This window comes from Rousettus aegyptiacus, unplaced genomic scaffold (assembly GCF_014176215.1).
Source record: "Rousettus aegyptiacus isolate mRouAeg1 unplaced genomic scaffold, mRouAeg1.p scaffold_m13_p_13, whole genome shotgun sequence".
Taxonomy (NCBI): domain Eukaryota; kingdom Metazoa; phylum Chordata; class Mammalia; order Chiroptera; family Pteropodidae; genus Rousettus; species Rousettus aegyptiacus.
Genome location: NW_023416288.1, coordinates 19714776 through 19732453, shown reverse-complemented (window position 1 = coordinate 19732453; position 17678 = coordinate 19714776). Strand labels below are relative to the sequence as shown.

Below are 17678 nucleotides of genomic sequence, written 5' to 3'. Positions count from 1 at the left end.
TACACAGTAAAATTTGTTTTATTTTTTAAAAGAAACTAGATTTATTACTTGCAGAATTTCAGTGATTTTTTTTTTTTTTTTTTTTTTTTTTGCTGTTTTCCTTTTAACTTGTGAGTACAATTCTGTCTTCTCGAGGAATATTTTGTGCTGAGGTAAGTTCCAAAGAAGCTTGATCTTCTCAATGGGATATGTGTTTCATGTGGTTTTTCTTCCTTTTCAAATGGACAGGGTGCCAAAGCATGCTTTCTGCGAGACATTCCTTTCTCGGCCATCTACTTCCCGTGCTATGCTCATGTGAAGGCTTCCTTTGCAAACGAAGATGGGCAGGTTAGCCCCGGAAGCCTGCTCTTAGCTGGCGCCATAGCTGGTGAGTGCCCCTCACAGGGCTGTTGGCAGCCCCACCTCCCCGCCACTGCACTGGAATGTTTCCTCATAGTTCCTGACAGGGCACATATGAAATGGCTATAGATTGCTTTGAAGAGCTACTGAAAAGAAGGAGAAAGAAATTAATCTTACTTCTGGCAGATTAGACTATTAGCTTAATTTTTACCTCCAGAAAAGGCTCATTAAAAATTGGTTCATTTTGTGGTATCGTTGGATGCCAGTTCAAGTTCCGTATCAATTTATAGTTTCACTTCATAGAATAGGAATGAGAACTGTTCAGTTGGAAGTTTTAAAAAGTTTTAATACTTGTGCCTTCGTAGTATGTAAGCAAAATAGTATATAAAAGCTTGCCCAGAACTGAAGTGATAATTATTATCAGTTAGAGAAACGAAATGTAGAACAACCAAAAACAACTCAGTCCTATTAGACACCTGATTCCTCCTCGCTGTGTAAGGTTGTAGGAACTGGGTGTGTGTGTTAATTGAATCGCAGAGAGAAATGACTGCCATCTTTTTTTCAGAGCTACAGTGGAAATATCAATAGAAAAAAATGGATTCCGAGGTTGCCTTCTACATCCCAGTGTAAATCCCTAGAGGAAATTTGATTATAGCCACAGCAGGAATCAGTTTGTTCTTTGATGCTCCTTGTCCAGAGATCCCAAAGGCCGGAACAATCTGGATTAGCTCTCCAGGTGGTGACAAACATTTAATGAGTTAACCAACCCTAAGGCAGTCATGGGATGCCTGGGCCCAGACAGTTTTGATACAGGTGTAGTTCTCATCAGATATGTAGCTTAAGTCTCCTGAGGACAAACCCCCCTGCTTTGAGAAGCTGCTTGCTGTTTTGTGGGCCCTGTGTCCTGCCTGTAGCCTGGGGAGCCCCTGGAGGAAGGAACCCAAGTAGCTCCTCTTTATTTCTTAATTCATTTTCTTTAAAGGCAGTGAGCGATGTTGCTGTATGAGGCGAGATTGTCCCTAGTTGTATGAGTAGAAATGAGATCACTCTATATCAGGAAATCATGATTTCAAGCCTAGAATATAAAATTCCCAGTTTTAACCCAACTTAGCCATTGATTCAGTATATCCTTTGTATTTAATTTATATGTGTATAAATGATAATATTTTGAGCCAAAAGGTTACAATACAGTTTGTTTCAAATAACTTAGTTAAAAGAAAGTGGGACCTAATGGGTAGAACTAACATACCACTTACTAGCATGTGACCTTGGCCAAGTCACTCAACCTCCCCTAAGCCTTGGTTTTCTCAGCTGTAAATGGAAATGAGAACCATGTGACTAGAGAGTGTGATTGGGAGGCTGAAGTGAGAGTTTCCATGTGAAGCATTTTGTGCATAACGTGTAGTAAATGCTAGATAGATGTTAGCCAGTAGTTTATTGAATCCAAAAGAATCTGTCTGTAAATCTCTCCAAAAATCAATTATGAAATCGGAAGATAAGTATTAGAGCTCAGCTTGAAGTCTAGGACTCTCTCCAAGCTTTGTGTTCTTCATACCACAAAAATAATACCTTTGACTTCTTTCTTGGAGAAGATAGCTTCCCAGATGCGATTTCATGTCTGGGTGGGGCCTTCCTAGGTAGTCCATACTGCCAGAGGGATAGAAATTACTAGTAGATTTTTTTGTCTTTTAAGATTTATTTTTTTCTTTCTGTTTTTTATGATTATGAAAATAATAATTCTCATCGTAAAATATTTGGAAAGTACCAGAAAGGATAAATAAGAAAATATTATCCATTTTTTCTTGACTCTAAGGTAATCACTGTTTAACATTTTTGCTAATTTTTTGTTCCTCAAATGGTGTTTAACAGAGTTGTAATCATACTGTGCATACGTATCTGGTTTTTCCCTTAATACCATATCTGAAGCCATCACAACAAAGTGGTTCATGGCATGGACTGTGGGGTCAGGCCGCCCAGATTCAAATTCCAGTTTGTTCACTTAAACTATGCGCCCTGTGCGAGTTATTCAGTCCCTTTCTTTGTTTCTCCACCTAAATATGGGGATAAGAGTAGTCTTAGTCTCGCAAGGCTAATATGGAGAGTAAGTCAGTTCATAGATACAGAGGTCCAACAAAGTGCTTGGCACAGAATAAGTATTTTTAAATGTTCAATGAGAATATTAATTTTATTATGTGTCATTTAAAACTTTGCAAACATAGTTTTTAATTGCCACATACTTATCTAATTCTCAGTATTAGATTACCCAAAAAGATTTTTTTAATTTAAGTATTTGATGTAAAAAATGTGCTTAAAGGCTTTTCCTTTATCTTGGGTCATTTTCTTTGGAGAAAGAGATTCTCTAAAGTGATTTTGCTGGTAAAATTATATACACACACACACACACACACACATGCATACACACACACATGCATACACACACATGATTGTTTTTAAGGTATCGCCACGTTATTCTTGAAAGTTTAAACTAGTATACATCCCCATGCTGCTGTTTCAGCCCAATGGCTGTCCTGTTGTCTTTAGAATTGGTTATTTATAAATGCATAACAAATCACCCCAACACTTACCAGTGCAACACAGCAAACATTTATTATCTCACAGTTTCTGTGGATCAGAACAACTTATCTGAGCTCCTCTGGCTCTAAGTGTGTCATGAGGTTGCAGTCAAGGTGTCAGCCAGGGCTCTCTCTGGAAGGCTCGACTAGAGTTGGAGGATTCACTTGCAGCGTGGTTCAGCACTTGGCCGTTGGCAGGAGACCTCAGTTCCATGCCATATGACTTTACCTTAGGTCACCTGGATGTCCTCATGACAGGGCATCTGGCTTCTCCCAGAGCAAGATCCAGGAGAAAGAGGAGGAGAAGGGAGGGGAGGAGGGAGGGGAAGTGTGAGGTAGAGGGGAGGGGAAAAGGGAGAGGGAGAGAAAGAAAGCAAAGTAGAAGCCAGAGTTGTCTTTAATGACCTGGCTTTGGAAGTCACACTCCTACATTTTCACGCTTTCTTATTGGCTGCAAGATCCCCCCTGTGTAATAGGCGAGATGATACAGATGCAGAAGTGTGAGTACCAGGAGGTCAAGGTCATCGAGGGCCATTTGGAGAACTAGCTGTCACACTTAGGACAGAACATTTACTTTCATTTATTGTCCATCTTCCCCCTAATCTGCCACTTCCCTGTAGGGTGCAAAAATGTAAGACACGATTTGTCATATTGGTTTTTTATTCAAAGACAGATCAGCTACAAAGTTCGACTGTCTTGTCAATTCCACAAATCTGTATAAACTATGTAATGAGAACTAAGCTAGTTACAGATATTAGAAGCCAATGGTAAATGTCATCCTTATTTTTCAGCCTTATTTTGGAGGTTCCTTTCAGGGTGGTAAATTAAGAAAAAAAAGTAAGAGGCAAAAAATATTATTAAAGGAGGAATGAAACTATCATTATTTGCAAATAATTGTTTACCTGAAAATCCAAATTAAAATGCCTAAAAATGTATCCAAATTAATGAGAAAGATTATTAATATATTTTGTTATGTGATGAACATAAAAATATCCAGTGATAAGCAGTTAACTGACATCAAGGCAGGAAGTGGGGGCAGCCGGCTGCTAGGCGTGCTGGGCCAGATTTCCGAATTCAGTGTGGAGAAGAGCAAGAAGACTTTTGGCCAGAAGAGTGCTAAGTGCTACAACATCAAGAAGGGCAGCGAGCACAAAAATGCACACCTGTATGGGCTGCTGGTGGGGGACAAATAAGGCTCCCACATTTTTCTCGTGGAGACCACTGAGAGCAGAAGCACTTCCTAGGGAGAAGACACACCGATGGAGCATGTGCAGGATCCAAGGAAGCATATCCCATGGCCAAAGCGATCTTTTAAGAGAAAGGAGAAAAGCTTATCTCAAAATAAGCTATGGTGAATAGTATAGTTAACCATGAACTTATTTATTATAAGACCAAATTGTCTCATAACTATTTAAATTGATCTCTTACACAGAATACATTTTGTTGAACCATTCTATTATAAATAAGATGGGTCTGAGACTAGAAGAATATGATTATGCTCTCTCTGTTTTGATAGTAATTTCAGTTATTCAATAAGAACTATTTAATTTTTCCAAAATTTTGATTTGATTTGAAGTTAGATTGCTTTTATAATATGCAGCTTCTTAACAGGTGGTTGTTGCTATCTAAAAACCTAGAAAATAACTGATTTTTTAAAAACTTAGAAATTGGGAATATCTTTACATCCTGGGGATATCTACTTTATTAATTCACAGAGTGGAATAAGACTAATTGATATTTGAATTTATGTTTATTAGCCAAAGTACCTCAGTATGTCAGAAAGTGAGAGTTGAAGGAAGGAGCTCGAAATTAGCATGTTGTTGCTTTTTGATTAATGTAGGACATTTCGGTATGGTTGATGGATATCTAATATGCCTTAAATTTTCTAATTTTTTCTCATACCAAATGATCTTAATTGTCAGAATGATGAGATATAGGAACAAGTCCAGCTGTTGTGACAGTCTTATCTTCGAACTGAGTGACTTAGACTAAGTTATGATTCAGCAATATCTTTAAATGCTGTTCAAAACACAGATATGAAAGTGTTATGTGCATGTAACTGATTATGAGGCTTTCAAAGTATTAGAATTCATTTAGGAGAAAAGTACTTGTCGCGAGCAAGGAAGGTGGCTACTAAAGTAACACCTCGGTCGCGTTTGTGTCCTTCCACAATGCCAGGTTTATTGAGTAGAACCTTCTCAGATATCCACACAGGGTAACACTCAACACACAGGAAGGGGAGGAGGTGCAGAGGCTTACGCAACAGAAAGAGTACAAGTCCTCTGCATTCCTGAAGCGAGCTCTGGAACTGGCGGCACAGATGGCCTCATGTCAGCCCCACGCCAGCGGCTACAATGGGCGTTGGGTCAGAGTGCTCGGCCCTCAGGGTACACATTCACGATGCTCCGGGGTCAGGCTTGAGCATCGTCTGTCTGAGGCCGGTTGAGCTGTAAGGTCCTTGCAGGATGGAATCCTTTTGCTTTTCGCTCCCGCAGTCCCAGGTTCTGGATGCAGTCTGGCTAATATTTTTGTGGTTGTGGGTGGTCCGGTCCCACCCTAAGGGTATTTCCATTATGTGACTTAGTTGTTTACCAGTTGACATTACTGTCATGGCTTACAGTGGAGTTCATTTTGTAAAGTCCAAAAAGTTGTCCATTCTTTATGCTTTATACAGTACTATTGGCACAAATCTGTTAATTATGTAGACATAAAGCATGAGATAATTTAAAAGCAGATCCTTAAAAAAATATATTGTAATGGAGACTCTGGATCAAGGTAATGGACTGAGTGTTCATCCATCTCTCCTCTCCTCCCAAATACCTTAAAATGTCAGAAAATACATTTTTTTAAAACTCCTTATTGACACTAGGAAATGTTAGCACCAGCCCTCAGAAGGCAGAAAACGAGCCGCATTTGAATTAATTAGGCTCTGGACTGAAAGAGTGCCTGCAGGTGGGGGTGGAGGTTTTAGGTAAATCATTTACAAGACCTAAGGAATTGCATTTACTAAAGGAAAGTTCAGGCTTGGTCCTCTCTCTTCTTTTTATATGGAGTTCAGGCAACATTTGAATCCAAGCTAAAAGCCCAGAGTTCTATTCTAAAGAAAGGGACTGAAAGAACACAGGGCAAAGCTTAAGATAATTGCAGACCTTTACCACAGATTCGGAAGAAATAATAAACTAATGGCCGCTCTACCCAAAAGGAGTATAAAATAATCCCTTCTACTTCCAGGATGAAGCACTCCACATTTCAGCAGATCTGGAAGTTCCCCACCCTGCCAGCTAACTTGCCCCTGACAGTTACCAAGCCTCACCCATGTCACAGGCCCTCCCATTCGGGAAGAGTCCTGTGTATGACGCTGGCCTAGTGTATGGTAGAAACCATCCACAGCACTAATCAGCCTATCCTTTGAACTTGAATCATCAATAGACAGCCAGAGGTTCTCAGACAAGACTAGAGGGAGCAATAGGGTAAGTAAACAGAAAATAGGCAATCCAGGGATCAGAGAACTTTTAAGAACTATAATTAGGGTCCTCAGATTTAAAAGGAACCATCAGTAAAGAAGCTTTCTTGAAAATTAATAAGATTGCCAAGATTAAAAATCCATAGATGGTCAGAATGATAGAGTAGATATGATCAAAGACCAAATTATGGCATCTGGAAGGTAAAGTCATGGGAGAAAGACTAACACTCTAGAATATGGCGCACAAATAGAGATGAAAAATAAGAGGAAGTTTCAGACATGTAGGATTAATCCAGGTCTAACATTGGATAGGAGTTTCCTCAGAAGTAATGAGGCAAAGAGGACAGCACATAGTCAGTAATCAAAGGTCGACTTCTCCGCTGCAATACTGGATACCTTCAAAATGCCGAGGGGAGGATGTCCTGAACCTAGATAACGGTTTTCCCAGGCACACTAACCTTCAGGAGGGGGACCAAGCTCAATCACTTTCTCCCATGCCAGGACTCGAAGGTTACCCCTCATAGTCCTTTCCGAGGCAAAATCAAAGGGGAATTTAAGAAAGAGGAAAATGTGGAAGGTATAAAACAGAGCAAATAAAGCCACACTGTGAGGAGGTCTAGATGACTAACTTTAGCATAAATTTTTTTATACAAGCAGGGTCGTTGGGAGGCAGATAAAGGAAAGGAAGGACAAAAGTGGGAAAAGTGTGCTGAAGTCCTCACCTTTCTGGTAAAGGATGTAAATGTTTATTAACGGTGCACATTGTAAATATTATGTGTATGTAATAAATGCATAGAACATTTAAATTAGTCAGGAAAGGGTGGAGAACAAAAGGGAAACTAGAAGCAGAGAAAATAGAAACTGTAATATAGGACACAGAAATAAGTCTGTTAACTACAATAATAGCTACAATCGAACGGATTCAATGCACTTAGTAAAAACAGACACTTCAGACGAGTTGTCAAAGGAAATCTAGTCACCCGAAGTTTTAGAAAACAGTGACAGAAAAATTGAATGAGAATGGATTGAAAAATACATACCAGGCAAATAGCAACAGTAAGCAAGTTTAGCAATATTACTGTGAGACCGAATGGAATTCTGGGTTTAAAAACAGCATTCAGAAGCACGGAGGCATAGTTTACACTTATAAGGGATAAAATTCCCTCAGAAGGTACATTGTCATTAACCTCTATGTATTGTCAATATAATACTGTCTTATAAAACCTCAACTTAAAAGTATGACAATGGATATTTTCTATTCTAAATGAGAATCTTGACACTTCTCTTAGAAGCTGATACATCATGTAGATAATTTAGATAAAGATGGAAAGGTAATTTTTTAAACTCTGAACCTTGATCCAAAATAAATTGATATTAACTTTGCAACCCATAAACAAAGCAGCACAGTCCTTACAAATACTAATGAGATATTTATGAAAATCAAAGATGACTCACCCCAGAGTTATATTTTGCTGGTTGTGCATTTTTGATGTTGTAAATGAACTTCTACTCTCTATTTGCTGGGCCCTCTTAAAATGTTAAAATTTTTGTATTGTCTAGCGAGCACCCCAAATTGTTCTTGTAGCTCAGGTAGTAGGTGGTGTCAAGGTCTCAATGTGTGTCTATCACTGTAGCATCAGGTAGGCTGCCCCCTCCCTGTTGAGGAACCTAGAAGAAGCCTCTCTATTTCCCAGCCTCTCCCATCCTCCATCTTTGAGAATAGAGAAAACGACCTGTTTCTCAGTGTTGTCTTAGCTTTTTGGAAACCTGGTGAGTCCAGACAAATTGCCAACCGTGGCCCCCCAAATCAGCAGCTCTCTGGTGGCCGAGCTCTTTCCCGTTGATGTTACTTTCCCAGCCTGCCTTGGAGCAGCCTGTTGCTGTCCTCCGGGTTCACCAGAAATCTCGTCTAGAGAGATACCTACCGTTTCTCCGAAGCACTCACAGCTGTTTACCCAGAAGAGTTGGGAGCTAGGGGTGGGGAGGACGAGAGTCATGTGCAGGCTTCCATATTCCCCTCCTGCCACTATAAACACAGAGACACACAGACACACAGATACACACACACACACACACACACACACACACACCAGTTTTGCCAGGCAGTTTACTAAACACCTTATACATTTCTTCTGGCATTTTTATTCCCCTAATCAGTATCTTTCCTCCCTCCTCTCCCCATGCTTCTCTCTTTTTTTATAACGAGCAACTATTTATGAAAACTACCCCAACTGAAGGAAACCTTTACCCATGTCATTGCATGAGTCTTTTCACAGTCACACAGACAGGCCTGCCCACTGTTGTGAGGAAGATTTTATTGCAGGTCTAAAGCAGACAGCCTTGCTCAATTCTTTCTAAACCAGAAAGTATAACAGAATCGGTGGTGTGAACACAATGGGTTTCTAAGCATTTTTCATGTTTCCTTCCATTATGTCGGAGTATAAATTTCTTGCTCAAAGTTTTAAAATTAATTTTCCAAGCTAATAGGAAATTCGGTATGACTTATCCAGTGAAGCAGGAGATATAAAGTGAGCTTTTTCACATGCAAAAATGTGATGCATTTTATGAAAATGGTTACTTAAGATGAATGTTTGAGGAGCTCAGTCAAGATGGAAGTGGAAGAGGTTCAGCTTAGTAATAAAAATGCAAACGTGTACTATGCACTTCCCCAGATACCCATGCACACACTGCAACTTTAAAGCTGTCTGTTAGAAGGATGAGATGCAGTCGTGAGCCAGACCACGTTGGTTTGGACAGAAATTCTTACAGAATTATTAAGCCTTAAAAAAAGCAAAGGAGATTTATGCATCTGCATTTGACCAATTTGGTTTGGAATAGGTTCATAATGGAAAAGTAATAAAACCATAAGAGACAGTGTCTTCTGAGTACAGTCTCGCTTTTAAAAAATCTAAACATGGGCTCTGCCCCATTTTGAATAAAATGACTGTAGAAAAATGTCCCATTGGTAATTTTGGGAGGGTTTGTTGTTGTTGTTGTTGTTGTTGTCGTCGTTGTTCCCTTTTCATTGATTATCAGCCAGTATAAATTTTAAGCGTTCTGTCAAATATTTTTTCTGGAGATGTCAGTCTTATTAAAGAAGTGTTGTCTGTGAATTTTTTCTAGTGATGTCAGTCTTATTAAAAAAGGTGTTGTCTGTGAGAGTCTCTCCTCTGGTCCCCCCCCCCCCACACACACACACATGTGTTTATTTAGCTATCAGTAAAGTCTTTTTCTGGTGTAACTGGAGAGGTTAGGGTTTGGAGGGTAGGGGTTGGTTGAATGTGTGTGAGAAGGTACCTTCTGTAACTGCCAGCAGCCACAGAAAAGCATGAAGAGGAAGCACATAACAAGCTTCACCTCTGAAAAATCGGACCTAATAACTTTGCAACTTTCTGATTTAAAAAAAAACAAAAACAAAAACAAAACAAAACAAAAACTTCCCCCATTTGTTGAAGTAGTGTGATTGATAAGTAATTCCTTAGAACCATTTAAGAATAGAAGCGTAACAGTGGATGGAGGTTAGGTGATTTTGGGGAAGGGGAGGTGAGGAGTGTCTGTAGGTCTGTAGGTGTGTCGTCCTCCGTCACCACAGACAATGTAGTCACAGCTGTGCTTCTCAGAGGGGACAGTGAAATAGGCATTTGAATTCATCGGATGCTCAGCTTTCTTTCCGCGGCCAGCAGTTCAAAGCACAGTTATTTTTATATAGCGAGAATGTGACCGGGCTGTGAATGTGTTGTCCTTTCTGCAGGTATGCCCGCGGCCTCTTTAGTGACTCCTGCTGATGTTATCAAGACTCGATTACAGGTGGCTGCCAGGGCCGGCCAGACCACGTACAGCGGAGTGATGGACTGCTTTAGGAAGATACTGCGGGAAGAAGGCCCCAAAGCCTTGTGGAAAGGAGCTGGGGGTATGGAAATAACTTGTCCTTAATTGAATCTTTGGTATTAAATAAAGTTTTTAAAATCTAGTTACATCTGTGACTTCCCCCAATTTTTTTAAAGCTCGTGTGTTTCGATCCTCGCCCCAGTTTGGTGTCACGTTGCTGACATATGAATTGCTGCAGCGATGGTTCTACATCGATTTTGGAGGAGTGTAAGTATCATCGCTAAATCTGCAGCTAAATTTGAGCTGCTTCTAATACTCAGTCATCATGGGAAAAGGTCCATTAACCTACACCCTATGATGAAATAGAGAAGAAGTAGGAAAATAGTGAAATTGTGTTATCAGACCCATTTCCAAGGGGAACATACAACTCACTAAAATTCTACAACTCCTGTATGATGCAGATTTTCAGTATTTAAATGTCATTTTTTTTTTTTTACCAAATTAAAAACAAAATAAAACAAAACTCAGATTCTTACTCTGTTTTCTCTTCTTTTAGGAAACCCATGGGGTCAGAGCCAGTTCCTAAATCCCGGATCACACTGCCTGCTCCCAATCCTGATCACGTTGGGGGATACAAACTGGCAGTTGCAACATTTGCAGGAATTGAAAACAAATTTGGACTTTACTTACCTCTCTTCAAGACATCAGCATCTACCTCGGAAGTTATCAGCGGAGGGCCCTAGGAGACCGACCCTGGGATGCTGCTGTAGCTTTGTTACATGGGGAAAGAGCGCCCATCTTGGGTTGAAGCAATACTTCATTCCTTTCACATCCATCTCTTGTTTAAATTCAAGTCCAGGCTTTTTATAAGGTGAAATCATTCATTTTCTTTGTGTTTTCTTAACCAGGTCATTATAAAATTATTCATAATTACTCTTTGGGCCTCTGCTCACAAACTCGTTTGCATCTGACGTTGGCTGGGATTTGGTCAACACTCACATATTTGGAAGGAAGAGCAAGTCTGAATAGAAACTAGAGGTCTTCTCCTTGGATAAGGATTATAATCCCGAAGAGGCTACAGAAAGGCAATCATGGTGCTCAGAGCAAAGTGTTTCGTGCATGTTTAACTGGTAGGAACATGGGTGCTAATTAGTAAAAGTGAAAAGCACTGGAAGCAATGAAAACAATCAGAAATAGCCAGCCTGGTTTCAGGTTTTAAACATGCACTAATTCTGCCTCTGGATTATATTATGAAGCTTTTATGTGAAACATGTTTTTTGTAATGAAAACCACATTGAAGATGTCTAATAATAATCATATTCTATTACTGGTATCGGGACTACTAGTAAGAAGTCTTGTGCTTTAGAGGAGTACTCTTGGTATTTTATTACATAGAGAAACCATGAGATGCAGCACCTCTTCTGGATGTGCTGACTTTGGATAACTGCACGTACGATACACCTGTGCTGATTACTGCCTATTTCAATAAACGCTGTAGGAAAATGCATGCCCCCTGTTCCTGGCACCTGCCCTAATTCCCTCCTGATCCCCCTGCAGTCGGCACCCATTTGCTCTCAACATCCACTTTATCTTGAATCATGTAAGACAAACTTATTCTAATGTAAGTCTTTATTTAATTTGTGGTGCCTTGCATAATGGTCAGAGGGCTTGTGTGTTCGTAAAGGAGGAAATAAACTATTTTTAAAGCTATTGAATTCTTTTTTCTTTGTATGTCACATGGTGAGTACATTATTGGACTCTATATCTTTTGTTTTGAGGATTTTATTCATATTGCCATGGGTATATTCTGGTCTTTCATTTTCAATATGCCAGTATGCCATTTTCACAGTAAGAGAAACTACATTTAACCATCAATAAATACGCAAGGAACCTAGCAAACTGACACTTTTATTCTAGTCATCCCCAGCACTTTCTGTAGTTTCTTATCATGAGAATTAAAGTAATATAAAGTTTCACTGGAAATTGAGCGTGAAACCTGGTATGAAATGATGGCAATTGTATTTTGTCCAACTCTTCCTCATACCAGAACTATATACCTGTTTATCTGACATTTGGTAATTTTTGGCCAACACTATACCGATTTGGGGAAAGAAGCTTGTCTTGAACAGAATTTAGGGCTTTTCTTCTTATACTACAGTCATATTTCTGAAGAGGCTACTGATTAATCTATTGGTAATCAATTAGAACATCTTCCTCCATAAGAGACAGCCATTTTTTCAATCTCTGTTTTGCTGTAGGTCAATAGGTTGACATTCAACTGCTGTTGAAAATGGAAAAGAGTCAATGCCACTGATGAATCTGATTTTTTTTTTTAAATGAACAAAAGTTTCTTATACTTCCCAGAAATAGCACACATACATCCGTGGCTCCCTCCATGGTTTTGGTTTGGCAAAACCAAAGAGAAAACCCCTCCCTCTACCCGTCCCCATCCCCACTCAATGTGATAAATGGTAAATATTTACATTTTATCTGGAAGACCAGTCACCAAACTCTAGATAGGTCTTAGAAATGTGGGTGGTGTTATCATCACAAAGCACTCAAGCTTCAGTCTTTTGAATGTGGAGAAAAGTCCCTGAGTGTAAATCTCTGCATTGTTTTCCTTCACTTGCATGAAATTCACAGAAGATTGAATTTTCATGGTATAATCACCGACCCAGGAATGGTGCATTGCTCTCCCCGCTTCTTCGAGAGCTGTTGCATTTGTTGGGAGAGCATCTTGGCTTCACTTAGACTTACCTGTAGCTGAGAGCGAATCTCTAGTAAATGAGAAACCAAAGGTACCAGGAAGCCGAAGCAGACAGGCCCACGGGGCTGCGATTCTTTAAAATCCTTGCCTTACTCTGTTTGGGGGATAGGCACTAACTTGAGACACTTCGAAGGAGGCCTCGTTTCCATCTGAGCTCTCAGTGGGTGGTGTGATGTGACATCCTTGAACAGGACTGCAATCACCCTGTGGTGGAAACCACGTCAAATTTGTTCTGGGTTTTCCTTCTTCCTGAAGTGACAACACAATACGTCGCCAGTGTTGCGGCCACTGTTCGTGCAGCCCGTCGTTTCCCTTTTTTACACTGAGTAACTGAAAGACGTGCAACCCACACACTGGCCTGCCCACCCAGCCTCCCTCCCCCTGCTCTGCCAGCCCGAGTCCCAGCTCTGCCCTTGGTCCACATCGCAATTGCTTTCGGAGTGGAAGAGGCCTGACTTTTGTAGCAGCTATTTTTTTTTTTTTTGCAAGGAGGGGAAAAAATGTGAAGCTGACCACAAAGTGAACACACTGACTCTTGGGTTCCAGTCGTGGCTGGGTTTCTTGAGGCTGGGTGGCACGCTGTCGCCAAGCTCATGCTACACCTCATAACCCACAACCATTTGCTGAGCTCCCTGGGGTCGCCTTAATCCCAGCAGCCAGGGCTGCACAGGGGAAAATAAGAATTCTGGCACAGAAAGGAGTCATTTAAATGCTTATTGCATTTCAAGCTTCAGTTTTTACTTAGCTAAAATATTTACCATTTCTAGAAAACAATGTTAAAATTTTGTGCTTATGTGTTATTTAATGGTGGGGGCTATGTAAACCTCGGGATGCTTACGTTTTGACAGTCTTCTGGAAACGTTTAACAGCACATAACTCAGCAAGCAGGGAATAAAAACGGGAACAAATTGTGCTTGAAACTGTAACCTCCTTCAGCTAGGTATTCAACGAGGCACATTAGAATTCTTCAGGTAGAGGGAGGGAAATCTCCAATAATGCAATTTGATGAATCCTGTCTCATGGCCCCATTTATCAACCTTCTAGATAAACCCTCTCTAAAAGTCATGTGCCTTTTACCGCAGAAGCCATACTTGTGGGGATGAATTTGTATCTTTGCCACTGAGCAAAATCTCATTTTAAATTCAGGGTAATCAAATGCTTTCAGGATGTGGATTTTTCCAAAGATCTTTAAAAGACATGTTCCCTGGTAAGAGCAGTGAAATGTTCTTTCCACAAATGGTACTGCCCACAGAGACGTGTGCCTTTTGTTTTACCTTCGGGAGTAACCCAGCCCTCACCAAAGAGTTCTGCTTTCTACCGTATGCAGACCGCAGGGGGTCACTGCTTCATTTGAAAGTCTGAAGCAGCTAAAAGCATTGCCACCTCAGTCTTTTAAAACAGTGGCAACCTTCCGATTGAGAGCCCAGATCTGGCCCCATGAGGGTAAGGAACGAATGTCTTTGATTCTAGTTCCATAATGCCTGGAACTTAGTGGGCTCTTGATTATTATTTTGAAGGATGGATGGATGGATGGATGGATGGATGGATGGATGGATGGATGGATATTTTGAGAATTTTCTTTTCAGTGAGCAATCTATTATTTTCCTATTTTACAGGCCTTTTCTGCTGCTGATTTCAAACCATAACTGAAAACAATCACAGTCTTATGCATCGTTCAGTTACTTTAAAAGTCATAAATATATCTTTCATCAAAGCAACTACAGCTATTTAAAATTGGTTTTAGTTACTTTAAGTCAGGAACTATCATAAACTATAAGGTATCTAAATTAAAGTTTTAAAAAATCATTTCCTTTGAGATCAATATTACAGTAAGGTTAAGATATGTCATTAAAATAGCTGATCTGATCAATGACTATTAATTATTTAGACTCATTCTCTCTCACTGCCTGACGTGTATGTGCCTTCTGAGGACGGTGGCAAACTTTCCTTTAGAAGCTGCTGAGGACACCGGGAACTCTCTTTCAGCAGGGTTTGTTTTTAGCTAATGCATTAATTGACTCCAAAAGAGTCCAAATGGAACACTCTGCTTTCATCTGCTGGGGTAACCTAATAAAATAATGTTGTTTGTTTTTAGATTCCTGGCTGTTAAGGGGGTTTTGCTCAAGGCAAAACCACAGTCCCCTCAAATAACTTTAGAAGGAAAGTTAAGAAGACACGCTAATTGTGCCTGTCTCAGGCTGCTTCTCCCAGGTCACAGACACACCCCCGCACACTGGTCTGGCCGCCAGAGCTGTACTGCCCACCCTGCTTTGATTCCTGCCACTTTGGAGGATGCTTGATTGTGCAGTGGAGCAGTTCTGATGGAGATTTTAAAACAGACTCAAGCTCTCAGAACAGACTTGCGCAAGCACACTATAGTCTGTCCTGTATGCTGGGGAAAGGGGAGTACAGACTAATGAAAAAAGACCGATTAAAATAGTCCTATCTCCCCGCTACCACCACCGCCACCATCCTTTGCTCCTTATCCCAGTTCTTGCTCTAGTCTCTTATTGGCTGCTTTCAAATAAGAAAGGGGCAAATAATTCTACCCCTCCCCTGGAGTTCTGTGGCTACTCAGAACCTGTTAAATATGATACTACATGCCAGGCATGATCTCATTAAATCTTCCCCACAACCCTTAATATAGGTACAGTAAGTCCTCACTTAACATCGTCAATAGGTTCTGCGACTTTAAGCGAACAATATATAATGAAAGCAATTTTACCATCAGCTAATTGATAAAAAACAAATGTTAGGTTTCTACAGCACCTTATCAATGTTAAAAAGAAATGACGTTGAATGAAACAATGTTATTCGAGGGTCCGCTATACTATTCTTTTGCCTGTGCTACAAATGAGGAAACCAGTCAGAGAGGTTCAGTATCTTGCTCGTGGTCTCTCAGCTAGCAAATGAGGGTGCTAAGATTTGGATCCAAGTCCAATGGCCACCCAAGTCTTGTTCTTTCCCAATAAGGGTATCTTAACAAAACTTAGTACAGAAAGTTTTTATGATAGTCTATGCCCAGAATTTCTTAATGACCCCAGTTCTCAATATCAGATGTATTATTCCTAGCTTAGAGTAGAAGGGAAGAGTGATCTCTGGTTATTTGCATTTGTTATCTCAGAGAATTCCAGAGCCTGAGGACCAGGTGAATCCTGACAAACCTTTTGAGGTTCATCTTAAAACTATTTTATAGCCTATTAAAGTCAGTAAAGAGAGTATTAAGGTAAAGTTGAAGCATTTGCCCCACGGGCTTAAAATTGGAAGGTAATGTGGAAAAAGCAGAGGTAAATTTACAAACTGTTACAGTGCAACGTGATATGATGCGAACTGAACTGGACCATCTTAAATCTCTACTATAATTAGAAAATGCCATTCTTCAACAAAAACTGGAAATAATGGAAAACCGAGTTAAAAGTAAATATCTATGGGTACTTGGCCTCAAAGTGTGTCTGGAGGGAATGGAGACAGTTTACAGAATGTGGGATTTGCTGGAATTACTTTTAGACATAAAATCTCCGTCACCACTAATGGTGGAAAAGTCTTCCTCTAGTCCCAACAAGTTTCCTGCTATCCCTAAAGTTAAAAGACAGGGTATCTGTCACTGCATTTTGCTGCCCTCTCCCCCATTCTAATACAAAGAAAAGCAGATTACTAACTGCCTCACACCAAAAATTCATAGCATTTTCTTTAAATAATGTATATGTATTAAAATGTTATATTCGACTCCATTTTCAAGAATGATATTTCAAAGTGTGAATTTCTGTTTTGAAGCAGAATTTACCTGTATAAGTTTTAAGTAGAGAGATATGCTTAATTGATTTGAGAATTTATGTCTCCTGACAATTAGCCACTCCATGTAAGAGACTGCTTTTTATGATAACCTCTTAATTTGGGCTCGGTCCAGGATTATCAAAGGCTTACACTGAGAGTAAAATTATAAAAATGAAAAATTGGGGATGAGGAAAATGGAAACAGGCATTCTTTTATTTCTTCCGAAGACAGAAGTGAAGTGAATGCCAATGTTCGTTGAATTTCGTTACTGCGGAAAGTAGAAATTTCTCTACACTTTCGGTCTCAGCTTTCGCCCTGCTTCACTATGTATGTATGCATCTCGTTCTTCCTAACTGAAGAAGCAGTTCACACTTGACTTGGAACTTCACGTTCCCTGGGACCTCTACTTATAAAGTAAGCGATTTCTTTATTTTCTTTAACAGTTTGCCTCTGTGAGAGTGTATGTAGAGAAACCAGAAATTCTTTTTGGTACTTGAAATTAAGCATGGTATTCTTTCCTTTTATTAGATTTAGAAGAAGATGTCTTGATTTGGTTTAATAACTAAGCCTTCTAACACTACACATATCAAGCCAAGTTATTAAAAATTATAATGGCATGTGGCATTAGTTGGATGTAAGGGATAACTGCTATCTTATTAAAGCTGTTTAAAGTAAGTTTCAAAGTAACCATAGTACTGTGTCATCAAAACCCTGAAGTAAATAAATAAATGCTTTGGCCTCTACAGATACTGAACTCTAGTTTACTTCTTTCTGCCTTAAAAAGTATACCTTTTAGAGATTTCTGCTTCTGGCCTTGATGTAATAGTAGGGAGAACAAGAAAACTGAGAAAAATATATGATACAATTGTTTTAAAACGTTATGTATGAGGCAAAATAGGACTGTGAACTCTGGGGAAAAAAAAAAAAACAACCA

The 17678-nt window shown here is 39.8% G+C and overlaps 1 protein-coding gene across 4 annotated transcripts in view; it reads left to right on the top strand.

Annotated features, from left to right (window-relative positions):
* The window catches only part of SLC25A13 (solute carrier family 25 member 13), a 167134-nt gene extending 155221 nt beyond the window's left edge, over nt 1-11913 (top strand). For all 4 annotated transcript variants that reach the window (XM_036230375.1, XM_036230374.1, XM_036230377.1 and 1 more), the window contains 4 exons: nt 229-367; nt 10127-10285; nt 10380-10470; nt 10760-11913. In XM_036230375.1, coding sequence (XP_036086268.1) covers nt 229-367; nt 10127-10285; nt 10380-10470; nt 10760-10946 — 576 coding nt within the window. In that variant the 3' untranslated portion in view covers nt 10947-11913. The remainder of the gene's footprint in view (nt 1-228; nt 368-10126; nt 10286-10379; nt 10471-10759) is intronic.
* The last annotated feature ends 5765 nt before the right edge of the window (nt 11914-17678 follow it).